At 38.6% G+C, this 16,500-nt stretch overlaps 1 protein-coding gene across 7 annotated transcripts in view; it reads right to left on the reverse strand.

The window, feature by feature from the left end:
• Positions 1 to 16,500, reverse strand: part of PDCD6IP (programmed cell death 6 interacting protein) — a 76,113-nt gene that overhangs the window by 24,964 nt on the left and 34,649 nt on the right. For 5 of the 7 annotated variants that reach the window (XM_023260787.2, XM_023260788.2, XM_045037910.1 and 2 more), the window contains exons 8-12: positions 10,353 to 10,575; positions 9,215 to 9,338; positions 6,755 to 6,932; positions 2,120 to 2,231; positions 443 to 612 (exon numbers count right to left, since the gene is read on the reverse strand). In XM_023260787.2, coding sequence (XP_023116555.1) covers positions 443 to 612; positions 2,120 to 2,231; positions 6,755 to 6,932; positions 9,215 to 9,338; positions 10,353 to 10,575 — 807 coding nt within the window. The remainder of the gene's footprint in view (positions 1 to 442; positions 613 to 2,119; positions 2,232 to 6,754; positions 6,933 to 9,214; positions 9,339 to 10,352; positions 10,576 to 16,500) is intronic. The other 2 variants (XM_045037911.1, XM_045037912.1) reach the window with 1 other exon arrangement.

Consider the following 16,500-nt stretch of genomic DNA (forward strand, 5'->3'; position numbering starts at 1 on the left):
GTCTTCCCCTTCCTGTCACAGGTAGAAATGCCATGATGACGTTACCCACGGGTTAACACGCACAGCTGGTTGATTTTTCCTTTAGAGATAGTCCCAGTGGAATACAGTGGAAGGAAGCAGAGAATGATGGAACTAAAAACAAAAAAAGGCGTGGTCAGAAAAACATCTGGCCAAACCCAGTCCTCCTACTTCACGGTTCATGAGTTCCAGCCCCTTCTATTGAGAAACACTCAATAAATGGAATTATTACAGGATAGTAATATCACCAATGTAGTTACATATGACACAATGTATATGTTCTACTTTATACATACGAACCTCAATTTACGTCTGCATTTTTTAAAAGATGACAATATGAAACTGGCAATTCATTGTGCTCATAATGGCTCGAACGTCGTTTTCATAAGCAGATGACCACCCACATGACAACGCGTCTTCTTACCTCGCTGCCCTGCATGGTCCTTGCTGGGTTAGCAGAAGGGATGGCCGCGTTCAGCTCAGGCTCCGGCTTACACAGAAGGGCAATGGTGTCTCGGTGAGACTGGTAACGTTCTTTCACCTGCCCATCTGCTTGCACAGCTTTATCCAAAACTGTCCTGAAGTTGGTTCCCTCTGTCGGGGGAAAAAAATGTCACTTGAGCACAGCACTGATCTGAACAGTAACACCTATGGGTTGGTTATACTTTTAGTTCTGCGCTCCAAATTTACCTTTTCCCCCTCTTCTATGGGTTCCATCTCACTACATAACAGAAACTGAGCTCCTGTCACTCTTGGCATTTTTTATTTCTGGAAAATTGCAGTTAAACCTTAAAATACATTTATGGTTACTGTCCACCAAAAAAAAGCTGACATCAGTTTAATGTATTCCTCCAACTCATTAAGATAGAAACACTCCAAAACTTGTTACAACTTACTCAAAAGATCAGTTTCAACTTGACTTTAAAGAACAGCAAATATATTTTTAGAAAAAATCAATTGTATTAATTCCTTTTACAGAGAAGTAAAACAAGTCTCTAGCAACCGTAACGACATTTATCTAATGTCAAGATTAATAATCTTAATCTCAATAATTAAAGTCTTAAAAAATGATAATTTGACTTCAAATTAACTGGTGGGGCACCTGGGTGGCTCAGCTGGTTAAGTGTTCAACTTCGGCTCAAGTCATGATCTCACGGTTCATGAGTTCCAGCCCCGAGCCTGGAGCCTGCTGCGGATTCTGTGTCTCCCTAGCTCTCTGCCCCTCCCCCACCATATTCTCTCTCTCCCTCTCTCTCCCTCTCTCCCTCTCTCTCTCTCTCTCTCTCTCTCCCGAAAGATAAACATTTAAAAAAAGATTTTTTTAATTAACTGATAAACCTCCTATTTTCCACCCACTACTAAATGAAATGAAATTACAAAACCGTATGTATATAATATGATCTCATTTATTTTTTACAAATATGCTTCCCATGGGGAAGCTATTTAAAAAAAACAAAAAACAAAAAAGATGCACAGGCCTTGGAATAGGAAAAGAGAGTTACAGAATCATTTTTTTTTTAATTTTTTAATGTTTATTTATTTTTTTAAGAGACAGAGAGACAGAGTGTGAGTGGGGAACGGGCAGAGAGAAGGAGGGAAACACAGAATCCGAAGCAGGCTCCAGGCTCTGAGCTGTCAGCATAGAGCCTGATGCAGGGCTCGAACCCATCAGCCATGAGACCATGACCTGAGCCAAAGTCGGAGGCTTAACCGACTTAGCCACTCAGGCGCCCCCAGAATCATTTTAATTTTTACTTTATACCATTTTTAAGAATCCAAACTTCATACAATGAAATGAACATGGACTACCTCTGTTACTTAGTTTTTATCTTACAATGAACTGAGAAAAACACCTGTGTTTTCATAATAGTAGTTTTAGTAACAACTGGTTTACAAATGACCCTAATTTAATCAATCAAAAATGTGGGTTCAAATTGGGAATTTATTGCGCACCTGGCTGGCTTAGTCAGAAGAGCACATGACTCTTGATCTCAGTGTTGTGACTTTGAGCCCCGCGCTGGATATAGAGATTACTTAAAAATAACACCTTTAAAAAAATGGGGAACTTATGCAAGCGAAAGCCATTTATGCACATTTTTACCTGCTCTTAAAGGCTTATAGAGATCATTAGATGGTGTCCTTTGCCAGCGTTCCTTGAATTTTGCTCTTAAATCATTGTCCGTGGCTTCTTCTTCATCCAACAATCTTAATGACTTTTAAAAAGGGGGCAAAGCAACAATGAAATATCATTTCTGACAATAAAAAATTTAAAACACTTTTTAAATGATCAGACTCAAGACAGGTGAGAATTAGTGAGATGGGAGTGAGTGCCCCTACGTTACTGGCTGGGGTACCAACTGGTACAACAGTTTTGTTGCACAAATCCAACTTACGACACATTTAACACAAAGTCTTATAAAATGCAGGGCTGCATTTAGCCATTACCTTATTCAGTAAATTAAAAAGGAAGAGTAACTAAGAGAATATGTATATCCATACACCAAAACTACTTTAAACAAAGATTCCAAAAAGGAAGAAGTAAAACGACCTCTACTTGCAGATTACATGACCTTACATAAAGAAAATCCTTAGGAATCCACAAAATAACCATGAGAAATAATAAACTCAGTAAAGTTACAGAATACAAAAGAAACATACAAAATCAGTTGCATTTCTATACTGTAGCCATGAACAATCCAAAAAGGAAATTAAGACGATTCCATTTAAATAGCATCAAAAGAATAAAACACTTAGGAATAAATTTAACCAAGGAGGTGCAAGACTTATACCCCAAAAGTTACCAAACACTGTTGAAAGAACCTAAAGAAGACCTAAATAAATGGAAAGACATCCCTTCCGTATTCACAGAAGATTTAATATTGTAAAGACTGGCAATACTCCCCAAATTGCTCAAAACATTCAGTGCAATCCCTATTAAATTACTAACTTTAGGATTTTCTGTATAAAGGTTAAGTCAAAACCACAAGGAGATGCCACTCCATACCCACAAGGCTGGCTAGAATTAAAAAACAGAACAATTGTAAGGGTTGGCAAGGATGTAGAGAAACTGGAACCTTCACACACTGCTGGTTAAGAATGTAGAATGGTGCAGCTGCTCTGGAAAATAGTTCGACGGTTCCTAAAAAAGTTGCACATAGAATTCCTATATGACCCAGCAACTCCACTCCTCTGTGTATACCTGAGAGAATTTAAAACAGGTGCTTAGGGGCGCCTGGGTGGCGCAGTCGGTTAAGCGTCCGACTTCAACCAGGTCACGATCTCGCAGTCCGTGAGTTCGAGCCCCGCGTCCGGCTCTGGGCTGATGGCTTGGAGCCTGGAGCCTGTTTCTGATTCTGTGTCTCCCTCTCTCTCTGCCCCTCCCCCGTTCACGCTCTGCCTCTCTCTGTCCCAAAAATAAATAAATGTTGAAAAAAAAAATTTTTTTTTTAAAATAAAAATAAAAAAATAAAACAGGTGCTTAAAAAACGTTCCCAAGTAACATTATTAATAACCAAAAAAGCGAAACATCCCAAATATCTACTACTGATAAACGGATAAACAGTAGGTGATACCTGCATACAATTGAAGTATTATTCATCCATAAAAAGAAATTAAGTGCTGACACTATAACACAGATGAACCTGAAAACATCGTGCTCAGTGACAGAGGCAGAAGGTGCACATGCCGTCTACGATTCCATTCACATGAAATGTCCAGAATAAGCAAATCCAGAGGGAGAAATCAGATTAGCAGCTGCCTAGAGACGGGGCAAGGGGTCATGAGGAGTGACTGCTAATGAGGATGGGGGTTTCTTCCGGAGGTGACAGAAGCACTCTGAAATTGGACAGTGCACACTTGCACAAGAAGACGAATGCACTAAATGCCACCATCTTGCACACTTTAGGGTTAAAATGAAGACTTTTATGTTATGCAAATTTTACCTCAAAAACAAACAGACATGCAGTTGTGAAATAAACACAGGAGATTGTTTTTTAAGAATTAGATATGATGAAAACAAAAGGTATCAATAAAATGAAAAACAAAAACTCAACAGAATGGCTGAAAAGCACAAAAAGCACGGCTAATAACCAATTAATGAGCCGAAGGCGGGCCAGAGGCACAAAGAGAAAAAGTCAAAGAAATGTTAAGAGATATGAAAACTGATCATCATCAAAAGAACCATCATTCACTAGAAGAAATTCGTTAGGAGATAACGGAAAAGAAATAACTGAAGAAACAGAATCTATGGACAGGGAGTGAAGATTAAAAGACCCAACAGATCCCTAGCAATGATAAATTGATTATCTAAAAATTAAACTAATTGGACACTTCAAAATTCTGAAAATCAAGACTAAACTAAATTTCTAAAAGCCACCAGAGAATACCAGCTTCACAACCTGACTCCACAACTCACAACTTACTTAAAAGGAGACTCTCCAAGTACAGTTGACCAGGTAAGAGTGACTACTCCAGAAGGCTGTTAGAAACATCAAATGAGACAAGTAAAAGTACCTCATGTTAAGACAGGCAGGCAACAGACACGTACCATACACACTCAGAATGCCAGTTTCACTGTCATTAGAAGGTAAGCTTTTCACACACTAATATTTCTAACAAAAATGCTCCTCGCAACTACACTGAAATACAGTATTTCAATAGGCAATGTTCTTTTTCCATAGAACTCGTTTCAAAATCAAATATGCATCTTCTAGTCAACGACATCTTAAAATCAAGGAAATACAGTGATATTTAATAACTACCAACTAGCAGGTACACGCATGATCCCACTTCGTAGCTATCTTACGTGATACACACTATTCTCCCATTTTGGGGGGTATGTCAAGTGAGACAGGATTGTTAAGTAATCTGCCCAGGGTCACAGCTAAGAACAAAACCCGGGAATCAAATCCAACTGCAACTCCAACATTGAAGAACGGTTTACGACTGTAACTTCCACTTACTAAATGTCCCCAGACTGGTATTTGCCTTGCGATACCTGCATTTTCCAGCATCTGTCTTCTCCCTCCCTGCCAATTACTTCCTGCTGCTTCCACTTTCGTGTGACCTTAAATAGCACTCTCCCCCTTGTTCTCCCTATGGCTCTCTACTATTCAGATAAAAGCTTGCTTGACATAAAAATCAACCAAGTCTATGACCTCAAGAGCAGTGTCTGTTAAATATTCACGTACACACAAATGACCCTGCGATCTTGTTAAATGCAAATCCTGATTCAGAAGGTCCGAGATGGGGTCTGAGATGCTGCACTTCTAACAAGCTCGGTACAGCAAGGTTTTGGCACTGAACTCTGTACCATCAATTCTGTTTGCTTTCAATTATCTGATCACTGACTACCTCTACATAGATGAGGTTGGTAACATTGATGGTATAATTAATGTAGAACCGCTCATGAATCAGATTCCCCCGGCCAATACTGCAGTAAGTTTTCATTTAAGTTTTCCAACCTTTTTCAGTAGCTAATATGCCACCACAACCACTTCTGCATCAGTTAGTATAGTGACTATACTCTCATCATCATAGTAATACGGTGGTAATAGTAATAATAGCTATCATTTATTAAGCATGTACTATGTTCCATAGGTTACAGGTTTCACTCTTTTACTTTAGAAAACCCTTAAAACAAACAAACAAACAAACAAAACCCAGGAGGTAAATATTCTCCTCCCCATGGTTCACACTGTACAGATGATCCTTGAATGACATAGCTTTGAATTTTGTAGGTCCACTTACATGTGGATTTTTTACAGTACAATATTGTAAATGCAGGATTCTTAGGATTTTATGATTTTATGATTTTAATAACATTTCTTAGTTTAAAAATGCAGAATATAATATAGATAACATGCAAAATATGGGTTAATCAACTATTAATGTCACCAGTAAGGCTTCCAGTCAACAGTAGGTTATGAGTAGTCATGTCTGAGTCCAAAGTTACACTCAGATCTCTGACTGCATGGGGGAGGGAGGGTCAGCACCCCATGCTGTGCAAGGGTCAACGCTACTTAAGTCCTCTACCCCTGTCCCAAAGTACTTGGAAATGATGTAAATACAATATTCTCTGCAAGTCAGCTGAAAACTAAACACCATGGACTAAAGCACTGATTAACAGAAGTCACCTTGAAGACGTGACTCCTCAAGTGGCAAAAGCCTATATAACCATTTTGAATGTATTTATCACTAAAGGAAGAAGTGATTCAATAAGGAGAAAGAGGGGAAGGCATTGTGAACGGAGAATTAACACTGTCAAACAGCTGACTTTGGCCAAAAAACTTTAGTGTTCCATACCCATTGATAAAATGCCCTCTCTTACTGGAAGATGGATACAGTGGGCTTATAAAACATTTGATGGCCTAACCTCCTCAGTCTGATTCTACATTTACCAAGAAATCTAATCTTTCATAGAAAAGAAATCATTAATTATGAAGAGTCTGAACAGTTTGTGTGACAGTAATTTCTCACAGTATATCAATAGTGTATCATGGTCACATGAGTTTCATTAATGTGCATTTATACACCCTTAAGGCATGTATGAATTCATTCTCCCTCCATCAGAACTCCTCTTGAAGTTGAAAGGCAGGCCCTCGGCCACAGTAAATTCATCAAGATGGTGAGTATTACCCTACGAAACCCAACAAAAGAAAGCAACCAGTCCTTATCCCCACTGGACACCAAGGCGTAGAGCAGTTTTTACTTGAAAAACAAATCTCTTAAAACATACCTCATCTAGGATTTCTCTATTTCTTTGTAGTAGTTCAGGTAGCTCTTTGATCAATTGATCAACAGTCTGGATGCCTCCCTGTTCAATCACAGATGTGGATTTAGTCAATATAGACTGAGGTACAGTATCTCCAGACACATCTTCAATTGCTGCTGGAAGATTAAGGGAAGCTAACACCCTGAAAAAATGAGATACTGTGTCATCTTGAGGTCTAAACCATCTTTAAAGCATTAATCTCCTCGTTAAAAAAAAAAAAAATTAAAAAAGGGGCGCCTGGGTGGCTCAGTCGGTTGAGTGTCTGACTTCGGCTTAGGTCATGATCTCGCGGTCCGTGAGTTCAAACCCCACGTCAGGCTCTGTGCTGACAGCTCAGAGCCTGGAGCCTGCTTCGGATTCTGTGTCTCCCTCTCTCTCTGCCCCTCCCCCAATCATGCTCTGGCGCGCGCGTGCTCTCTCTCTCTCTCTCTCTCTGTCAAAAATAAATAAACATTAAAAAAAAATTTTTTTAACATTAATCTCCTGTATATCCTAATCAATAGCAATGGAGTTCACACCCCAAAATAATTGACAACCCTCATCAATGGAAAAATAAAGCAAAGATACAGGAATAAAAAAATGAAATCAGTGATTGATAAAATTAAAACAAAATTGTTAAAGAATTAAGATCACAGTTCAGAATTAAAAGCCAAAAAGTAAGAAATATACATTAAAAAACATGAGCTACCTTGAGCTCAAGCTCAAACTTAACTTCTTTCAGTCTAAGAAATTAAAAATCAAAAATTCTATCTTAAAAAATACAAACTTTTACCATACTTCTGGTTGTTATACTGTCACTGGCGAGTCAGAAATAATATACAAAGTAGTTGTAATTTCATGTCATCTAAGCAGAACGTCAAGACTACAAAATTGATCTAGGTATTAATCACAGAATCTTCATCTGTTCTCAGTTTTGTAGCACAGTATCAAGTATTATTTCATTTACATAACGGAGGGGTTATTAAGGTAAACTTATGTTTTCTTTCTAGAAAAAGAAAAGTCAGGTCAAAATCCATGCATCCATCAAAATTAAAAACCTGAAAAATTAAACTAACTAGGAAAAAAAATTCTCAATTACATATACCTGACAAGGGACTTGCTCTAAAATATACTAAGAACAAGAAAAACTCGATTTTAACAAACGAGCATAAAATATCAACAGATACGTTACAAAAGATAGATGAATGGCTAGTAAGCACACAGAGTTACTCAACATCATTAGTAATCACAGGAATGTAAACTGAACCGCAATTAGATTCTGCTACACACATACTAAAATGGCTACAACTATTAAAAAGACTGACAATACAAAGTGCTGCCACGGATGCAGAGTTCCCAAAAAGTGCAGGTGGGAGTATGAACTGGAGCCACCACTTTGGAAAACAATCTGGCTGTTCTGCATGAAGTTAGGCTTACACCAACCGAACAATTCAGCAACTGTAATCCTTGGTATTTACCCAAAGGAAATAAAACCTGTCCACACAAAGGTTTGCACATCCATGCTCACAGCACGTGAAATGTCCACCAACAGGCAAATGTAGAATAAACTGCTATTTAACCATAAAATGAAATACTGCTCACTAATAAAAAGGACCAAACTGATACATACCACACAGATGAATCTCAGAAACATTACGCAAAGTGAAAGAAGCCGAACACGTTTTGAGGACACACTATATGCGCTGAACATAACGCAAGGGTTCCATCCATACATACTGTAGCAATACCCTAACGTGTTGTATACCGTAATGTACGTGTAATGTAATGCACACGCCATAATGTTTATATTAACCTGTGTAAAAAGTGACACCAACCTAGGGTGACAGGGAGCAGATGAGCAGTGGCTAAGGGCCAGGGGAAGAAGGACTGAAGTGGCACAAAGCAACTGTTTAGGGTGATGTAAATGTTCTCTATCTTGATAACAGTGGTGGTGGTTACATGGTATAAATTGATCAGAAAGAACTGAACTATACACTTCAAGTGGGTCTATTTGTTGTACTTCATTGAAAATTATACTGAAGACACTTTAAAAGCCAATGAATTATTTTGTTACTCTTCAATCCACCATTAACAAAAATTAGTTCAGAATACTGAACCATGTACCATGCTATCTATCTTAACTTACAAGTTCGTTTCTACTTCTCATTTCCCTCAAATAAGTATCTCCTACCATGTAAATTAGTGGTCAAAAACTCTCACTTGTTTCAGTAATCGAATTTCTTCCAAGTCTATTTGCTAGGACTTAACAGATAGAGCATCTACCCAAAGTGCATAGGAATGTGTATTTGCTGCTTCACACAGCCTTGACATTCAGTTCCAAGCTCAGAAAACCAAACTTTCATAAACTATTTAGTTAGGGTAACAATCAAACAGAAAACATTAGAACTTTACAGATATATTTATGAAAGTTAAAGCTGTACCTACCCATTTGCCAAAGTGGTGGCTTCTCTCATTTGAGCAATTGATCTGTTAACTAAGTCAGCTTTCCTCTGATTATAGGCAGCCAACGACTGCTGCACTGACACAGGAACCATATTTTCAAACAAATCTAAAATGAGCAATGTGAATTTCAACAAAATTTCAAGACAAAAAGTCCATCTGTAAAGTGAACGCTCATATTCCCTTTCCTATATTCACATAAAAATCTACAAATATTTAAAAATCAAAACTAAATCACTACTGGAAGTACAACGATGGAGAGAATTTTTAGAGCACTATATTCATGAACAATGAGAGCTTTTTCTTTGAACTTAATTTTCTTAACGTTTTAAGATGTGTTTGTCATTGACTTCTTTGGTGAAGAAGATCTACACTCTTTATTAGTTGATTACACTGGTTAAGCAGTCCACATTGCCTGGGTTTAATTTCCAGCTCCTTCCACCACTTTCTAGCTCTACAACATTGGGCAAATTATTCAAGCACTCTGTGTGTCAATATCCTCATCACTCAAAGGGGGATAACAATAGTACCCATCTCATGAGACTGCCGTGAGAATATTAATTATGAGCTAGTTATCTGTACTTAAGAGTCCCTGGCACATGGTAAACACATCTTGTTTGCTAAACAGAAATAAATAAAATAATCAGCCTTTCCCAATAACGTACAATACTATCCTTGGGATCTCAGCTAGAAACTACTATACATTGAATACATCTACAAAATCCAAGGATATTATAACATTTATCCCATACAACCATGACTCTGTAAGTTTATACATTTAAAGTCATATTTATGAATGTTTATTTTTAATAGCAGAATCCTAAATAATATAACAGATGTTAAAATGACAAATGCTTAAAGTCTCAATCATTACTCAAATGTAGTTTCAAATTTTCTGACTGTGTTGGATAGTTTACACATGCTTTATTACCATTTACTTTCCATCTTGAATTTTCACTATAGATACAACACTTCATTTTTATTCTCATATTCATTTTGAACATGAATGCAAATCATATTCAAAACATAAGATAGCAGTTATGTGATTTTCGCTACCAAAAACAACAGATTAAACTGGGGAAAAGAGGAGTAAGATTAAAGCGTATCTGAGTACTTGACATACCAGTGAATTTCTGGCTGATGGGGACACTGACTGGGGTAGATTTCACAAGTGTGGCTTTGCCAATTGGGTCCAGATCTTTAAGGTCTGGAACTCGATCATGATAGATGAAGTCATTATCCTTCTTTGCTGCAGAAAGGGCACGGCTGATTTTGTCAGAAAAGTCTTTCACATTGACATATTCATCATAGCGAGATGCCACTGTTTTAATCAATTCTGCTGCGTGCTAAAAAAAAAAAAAAAATGTTAAAAAAAGTTTTGTTTTTCTCAACCAATGATCTAAGCAATGGTTTTTAAAAAATTTCTTTGAGGACATGCATTTCCAGCAATGTGGTCAACAGAATAACCTAGAAATTATCCCATCCCAAAGTTCCAAAATATCAAAAATGAAGAATAAACATAGTAGGCATCCGTCCCAACACATGCGTGAATTACCAAGAAAGTAAAAAAAAAAAAAAAAAAAATCCAATAAGTATAGTAAGTGAGGCCAGTAAGTATAAACCAACATTGAGGAAGGCTGGCTGTCGGATATTTCTATAACCCAAAGGACTAGCAATTAAAACGTCTTACAAGCTCTCATGAAGACCTGAAACAGGGGTCTTAAAACAAACACATCTCCATCTACGGAGAAACACTCGTTTCACTGCCCCACATGGAGGCAGGAACCTCAAACGTCTACTCCAACAGTGAAAGGCTGGATCAGAAAAAAAGTACCCAGCCAACACAAGAAGTCAACAAAGAAGCATGTTACCTCAGCATTGACAGGAACATATTTTTTTAGGGGCGCCTGGATGGCTCAGTCGGTTAAGTACCCAACTTCAGCCCAGGTCATGATCTCACAGTGTGTGAGTTCAAGCCCCGCATCGGGCTGTTTGCTGTCAGCACAGAGCCCACTTCAGATCCTCTGTCCTCCTCTCTCCGCCCCTCCCCCATTTGTGCAGTCTCTCTCAAAATAAATAAACTTAAAAAAAAAAAAAAAAAAGGAATAGATTTTTTTAAAAAGGTCTACTCTCAGGCACCTGGTGGCTCAGTTGGTTAAAGCATCTGACTTCCTGATTTCAGCTAAGGTAATGATCTCACGGTTCATGACACTGAGCCCCGAGTCGGGCTCTGCACTCACAGTGCAGAGCCTGCTTGAGATTTTCTCTCTCCCTCTCTCTCTGCCCCTCCCCCGCTCACGCTCTTTCTCTAAATAAACATTTAAAAACAAAAATAAAAGGTCTACCTTCATAATTCATAAGATGAGCATATGCCTCACATAAATTTAGAGCTTAAATTACATTACTTAGGTGGTTTCAGACATAATAACAGCAGATAAAAGAGGCAATGAAGCCAAAGGCATCGTCAGAGATAAATTCAGTGCTTAATGTTTGGTATCTGCCAATCTGCCAGAAAGACCTAAAACTTCTTAAATTTTGCATTTAACAAGACTCTATGTATATATAAACAGTTACAATGAGAAATTGGTAAATTACCCCTCATCAGAGTGGAAGATTTTAACACTCCTGTCTCAGCATGACAGACCAAGTAAACAAAAAAACTGTAAGATTATAGAAGATGTGAATAACATAATTAATGAATTTGACCTACCAGACATTCAGAACCCTGGACACCACAACTAGAGAATATAAAATATTCTCAGGCATGTAAAGAACATCTATAGAGAGTAACCACAGGAGAGAAAGCAAATATGAAACACCAAAGTTATAGAAATACAAGAATGGTTTAAGAAAACCTATTTATGTATTATCCAAATAATAGATTTAAATTTTTTAAAGTCAAATTATTTCCACAGATACTGAAAAGCATTTGATAATATTCAATATTCATCACTGATATTTTTGAAAATCTCAGTAAAATCAAAATAGATATCCAATTCATTAACATGGTAAAATCTCAACCCCCAAACCTGCTAACATACTTAGCAGAAAATATATCATTCCTGTAGTCAAAATGAAACAGTATCATCAACAAACTTAGAATGCGTCAAAACATCTAGATAAAAAAATGAAATTAAGAGGTATAAAGAAGGTATAAAGAAAAGGAAAAAATGATCATCTACAGATGATGTTTTATATACCAGGAAAACCTAAAACAGTCAACTGAACTATTCTAAGTAAGGGGTAGCTCACATGCAAAATCAACAGAGCAAAACAAAAGCTACATCTTTAGTTATACTAGGAGATGAGAAAGGGCACAAATTTAAATCGCTTTTCAAATTTGATTTGTAAATATGTGGTCAAACACTCCCCTCAAATAGCAAAGTTGGTACCAGAATGATAAGACATACCAAGAACACTGGGGAGAAAAAGGGATTGCTAAGGACCCACCCCCGTGAGTGAAAAGGACTTGAAGCAAATTTGAAAACAATGAAACGGAATAAGGAAACAAGTGCCAACAGATGATAAAGGCAAAGCCAACTGGTCCGCGTCAGCCACCAAGAGGTCACAGGAAAAATGGAGTGCTGAGAGGCCTCATCCCGAGAGGGCACTGCTGAGAGCAAGAGGCAGGTTAATCGAGGGCAGGGAGGCCGGGGGAAGCAGATAGGAGGAGTGAAACCAGGGAAAAAGAAGAGAGGGGGCAAGCACTCCAACAGGTCAGCAAAACAACAGACTCTCAGAGCAGACACCAGCACCTCGCAAAGGAAAGGCTGTGAGGGATTCGGGGACACCAGGTTCGGAGGAAGAGTCCTTCCTCAAGCAGGCTAGGCTTTGAGAGCCAAAGAAGTGAAGCCGAGGAGGGAGCCCCGACACAAAGAGGCTCAGGACACTACCACACGACCGGAGGGGGGCATGCCCCCACTCAGGAGCCTCTTGCGACTCCTCTACTAAAATCAATCTCATCCAAACACAAGTAATGGAAAAGGCATCCCATCTGCTTCAACACAAAGAAACCAGAAGGAAAAGGATGAAAATGAGCATGTAACTTTCCAATAGGTAATGAAAATTCACCAAGGAAATATTGTCACAAAGCAGATGAAAACAGCATGCTGAAAACACGAACAGAGGACCAGATGGCCTAGACAACAGCAGGTGACAGCAGACAGCGAGAGAAATGTGGAACAGGAACTGACAGAACTCAGGCAAGAAAGTGAAGAAAAACTCAAAATCATTTTTAAAAAGATTGAAATATGGGGGCGCCTGGGTGGCTCAGTCCATTGAACGTCTGACTTCCTCTCAGGTCATGATCTCACAGTTTGTGAATTCGAGCCCCATGTCGGGCTCTGCGCTGACAGCTCGGAGCCTGGAGCCTGCTTCAGATTCTGTCTGTCTCTCTCTCTCTCTCTCTCTGCCCCCCGCCCCCGACTCACACTCTCTCCTTCAAAAATAAACATTAAAAACTTTTTTAATAAAAAATATAAAAAGATTGAATATTTACACAAGTAACAAAAAAGGGGTAACAGACATCATGTAAGAAACACACAACTCAATATGGCAGGCAAGGAGAGGGAGGTGGTTACAAATTAAAGATTGGTAAGACACCTGCCAGATGCCATGTGAGGACCTTGTTCTGCACAGACCAGCTGTGAAAAAACACCAGGAAAACGTCTTGGAAAACTAAACTAGGTTTCAGTAATATTACATTACTGGTATTAATTATTAATCAGTATTAACTTTGCCAGGTGGGCGGACATTATAGTTTTAGGGCTTTTTTTTTTTTAGTCTTATCTATCAGAGATATGACTTGGTTTTGTTTTTTTTAATTTTTAATTTTGATTTTTTTTCTCTTTTGTTTCCTTCTCTTCACTCTTTTCCCTTTTTCCTTCTACCCTCCTCTTTTTTTTTCTTCCCTTTGGAATCGAGCTCATAGTTTCTGATTTGATTTTTGGTCAATTCTTATTCTGCTTGCTTGATCAGGCATTTAAATCTATTCTTTATATACCTTTTCTTCAATTTTTTTAAATGTTTTTATTTATTTTTGAAGGAGAGAGAGAGACAGAGCATGAGTGGGGGAGGAGCAGAGAGAGAAGGAGACACAGAGTTCAAAGCAGGCTCCAGGCTCTAAGCTGTCAGCACAGAGCCCGATCCTGTGAGATCATGACCTGAACCAAAGCCAGACGCTCAACTGACTGAGACCCCCAGGCACCCCTTTTTATTTTCTATTTTATATCTCCTTCCTATTTTCTTCTCTCTCTGGACTAAGCCTTATAGTCTCTTTGATTCTCTACCTGGTGTTTTTTTTCACCCCTTTCATTTCTTTGTACAGGATAAGGTTCCCCCGCCTTCACTTTATTTTCCTTTTGTCCAGGGTTGCTTCAACGGACAAATCCACACACACCTGGTGGAAGGTCCAAACAATCCACCACTAAAGCAGTGGGACAGAACAGCCAAAGATGCGACAACAGAGTGCAGGCAACACAGTCAAAAAACACTTTCTGAAGTGCCAGGCCCTGAACAGCGTATGACCCCTTTTAAAATATGGTAGTACTCACAGGTGCAGGACACTTAACAAGCGATTAAAACCCATAAAAGACAGAAACCTAGCCAAATAGATGAAACGGAAAAATTCTCCTCAAAAGAAAATCCAGGAAGAAATGACAGCCAGAGAATCGTTCACAACAACATATCTGAACAAGAATTTAGATTAATAGTCTTAAGACTAATAGCTGGGCTTGAAAAAAGCATGGAAGACAGCAGAGAATCTATTGCTGCAGAGAGCAAGGATCTAAGGTACTGTCACAATAAATGAAGAAATGCTATAAATTAGGTGCAAAATACACTAGATGCAGTGACAGCAAGCATGGAAGAAGCAGAGGAGGGAATGTGTAAAATAGAAAATAAAATTATGAAAAATGATGAAGCTGGGAAAAAAGAGGGAGAAGAAATTACTAGATCACAAGAGGAGAATTAGAGACCTAAGTGACTCAATGAAACGAAACAGTATCTGTATCCTAAGAGTTCCAGAAGAAGAAGAAGAAGAGACAGAAAAGGGCAGAAGGTTTATTTGAACCTATTATAGCTGAGAACTTCCCTAATCTGGGGAAGGAAACAGACATCCAACTCCAAGAGGCACAGAGAACTCCCCTCAAAATCAAAAACAGATCGACACCGTGACATACTATAATGAAACTGGCCAAATACAAAGATAAAGAGAGAATTCTGAAAGCAGCTCGGGACAAACGGGCCTTAACCTACAAGGGGAGACACATAAGCATAGTAGCAGACTTGTCCACTGAAACCTAGCAGGCCAGAAGGGAGTGGCAGGAAATAGTCGATGTGCTGAACAGGAAACATATGCAGCCCAGAATCCTTTATTCGGCAAGGCTGTCACTGAGAATAAGAAAGATAAAGGCCTTCCAAGACAAACAAAAACCAAAGGAATTCATGACCACTAAACCAGCCCCGCAGGAGATCCTAAGGGGGACTCTGTGAGTGGAAAGCAGCAAAGAGTACAAAGGACCAGAGACATCACCACAAGCATGAAACCTACAGGTAACACAATGGCACTAAATCCGTATCTTTCAATAACAACACTGAATGTGAATAGACTAAATGCCCCAAACAAAAGACACAGGGTATCAGAATGGATAAAAAAACCAAGATCCATCTATATGCTGCCTACAAAAGATTCATTTTAGACCTGAGGACACCTGCAGACTGAAAGTGAGGGGATGGATGTCAAAAGAAAGCTGGAGCAGCCACACCTATATCAGACAAACTGGATTTTTTTTTTTAATTTTTTAATGTTATTTATTCATTTTTGAGAGAGAGAGAGCACACAAGCAGGGGAGGGGCAGAGAGAGGGGGAGACACAGAATTTGAAGCCAGCTCCAGGCTCTGAGCTGTCAGCACAGAGCAGACATGGGCTTGAACTCACGAACAGTGAGATCATGACCTGAGCTGAAAGTCAGAGGCTTAACTGACTGAGCCACTCAGGCGCCCCTGATCAAACTAGATTTTAAAACAAAGACTTTAGCAAGAGATGAAGAAGGGCATTATGTCATAATTAAGGGGTTAATCCATCAAGAAGAGCCAATAATTGTAAATATTTATGCCCCCAATGTGAAGGCACCCAAATATATAAATTAATCACAAACATAAACATATTGATGATAACACTGTAATTGTAGGTGACTTCAATACTCCACTTAAAACAATGGGCAGATCATCTAAGCAGAAAATAAATAAGGAGATAATCGCTCTGAATGACA

The sequence above is a fragment of the Felis catus genome, chromosome C2, assembly GCF_018350175.1.
Source record: "Felis catus isolate Fca126 chromosome C2, F.catus_Fca126_mat1.0, whole genome shotgun sequence".
NCBI classification, from domain to species: Eukaryota; Metazoa; Chordata; class Mammalia; order Carnivora; family Felidae; genus Felis; species Felis catus.